The sequence below is a fragment of the Solanum pennellii genome, chromosome 3 (assembly GCF_001406875.1).
Source record: "Solanum pennellii chromosome 3, SPENNV200".
Classification (NCBI taxonomy): domain Eukaryota; kingdom Viridiplantae; phylum Streptophyta; class Magnoliopsida; order Solanales; family Solanaceae; genus Solanum; species Solanum pennellii.
Genome location: NC_028639.1, coordinates 65,386,047 through 65,388,217, shown reverse-complemented (window position 1 = coordinate 65,388,217; position 2,171 = coordinate 65,386,047). Strand labels below are relative to the sequence as shown.

At 25.1% G+C, this 2,171-nt stretch overlaps 1 protein-coding gene across 2 annotated transcripts in view; it reads right to left on the bottom strand.

Annotated features, from left to right (window-relative positions):
- Nucleotides 1–874, bottom strand: part of LOC107014464 (proteinase inhibitor type-2-like) — a 17,537-nt gene extending 16,663 nt beyond the window's left edge. Inside the window, exon 1 of one of the 2 annotated variants that reach the window (XM_015214387.2) lies at nt 780–874. In XM_015214387.2, coding sequence (XP_015069873.1) covers nt 780–828 — 49 coding nt within the window. In that variant the 5' untranslated portion in view covers nt 829–874. The remainder of the gene's footprint in view (nt 1–779) is intronic. The other variant, XM_027915466.1, reaches the window with a different exon arrangement.
- Nucleotides 875–2,171: the final 1,297 nt, after the last annotated feature.

Genomic DNA, 2,171 nt, shown 5'->3' with positions numbered 1-2,171 from the left:
TTTTTTTTTAGCTTATAAGCTGTTTTAAGTTGACCACATTTTTACCTTTTTGCCCTTAATATTTTTATATAATCTCCAAATTACCCACATAACCCTAACATCTCTTTCTTCCATTTTTCCCTTTTCACGTTTGGCATAGCTGCTGAACTTCTTCCTGTTCTTCCAATTTGAAATGAAGATAAACCTTGAAGTAAGTTTTTTCGATTATTTTTTTATTAGCTTTCTTCCTTTTCTCTCGATTGATGCTGATAATATGTTCAAAAATAAAAATTTATATTCCTCTTATAAATAATTTGTGATAATAAAGAAATATGTGAATGATAGACAATTATAATTAGCTATGGATGAAACTAAAATAAATATTAAATCGTTCTTTGATCTATTCAAATTATATATCTTTAAAATCTATAATAAGTTTATATTCCTCTTATAAATAATTTGTGACGTGAAAAAAATATGTGAATGATAGCAAAATATAATTATTTATGGCTGTAAAATATAAATTAATTAACTTTTATTATGTTAACAACTTTTAAGGGTATTTCAGACATTTTGATTTAAAAAGCTGTTTATCAGCACTTATTTGCCAAACACATCAACAATTTTTTTTTTTAACTTCAGCACTTTTATCCAAACGCATAACTGCTTATTTTAAAAATAAGTTTCAGCACTTTCAAAAGTATTTTTTTAAAGCTGCTTTTATTAAGCCCATCCAAACGGGCCCTAAATAAGTGTGTATGTTTCAACGAAGAATTTAAAGAGAAAAGTAATTAACTTACCAAGAACAAGCAAGGAAGCAAGGAAACTAACATCTTTGTGAAGAGCCATTATGGATAATTAATTAGTACTCTTTGTTTTCTTTTATTTTGGGGGTGAGGAGTGTCTGTTCTCCTTCACCTATTTATAGCAAAGAGGTGATCAAATAAAACAAAAATTGTCAAATCTCTTCATTTGTACTTGCTAGTGTAAGTTTAGCAAGGTAGGATCAAATAGAACAAAAGGAGAGTCTGATTTATTAGTTATTGAGCTGTCGTTTATATTTGAGTAATCAATTTTTCATATACATAATTAGTTGTATTTTTTTTGTTTAATTTTATTTGTCATTTTTATATCTAAATAAATTTTTTTTTTTACTTATTACTTTTTGACGTATCAAAAAAAAATAATTATTTTTTCCATGTTTTACCCTCATCGTAAATTTTTCAAATCATTTTTCAAGATCTAATACTAATCCCACATGGATTCTAAGCACATAAAGAAAGTGAGAGAAATATTAACTATGGTAAAATTTTTTAGTAGCCCAAATAAATATGAGCAATTAGATTATTTGTCTGATACATGTCAAAATATTAAAGGAATAATGGAGGAACGGGAGAGATATGTACTAGAGAGGAGCCACTTCCACGTGGGATTACTCAATATTGGGAAAATTGGAAAATTGCGCAGAATAGCAAAATTTAAATCATATTAGATATTATAGTTATTGTTTAGGGAAAATCTAATTCATAGCTATAGTGGCATTCAATTTTGCTATTAGTTTGATTTGTATAATTTGTATAAATTAAGAATTTATATAATTTTGTTTCTTATGATATAAATTTAAAATTTTGTATATGCTTATCCTAATTATTTATATATGATTTGTGAAAATTTTCTAATAAGTTACCATATTTGTATATTGACAAGCGAAATATATAGACGAAGTTCTGAAAAATTTCTAAATTTCTAAATACAAAATTTGTGTAAACTTACGCAATTTGTATATTTGAAAACGAAATATACAAACAAATAGAAGTATACAACCGCGGCCTCCATAATAAACAAAACTATAATTATGAAGCGCAATTTTGGTATCTACGGTGAAAATATTATTTTAAAAGTATTTATATATAATATTTCCTCAGTCCCAATTTATATGACTTACATCATTTTTTAGTTAGTTTAAAAAAGAATGATACATTTCTCTATGATTTTAAAATGTCCATTTTAATTTTAGGGTGTAGATTTATGACTTATTTTCTCATGTTTGATTGATGAGTAGAAAATATTTTTAGTGTTTGATTTATAAATGAAAAATATTTTAAAGAAATATCTTTTATTTTTACTAAAGCAAAAAACAATTTTTGAAATTGAAAATATTTTTTAAAAAAAGTATTTTTTTGGGCTGGGGG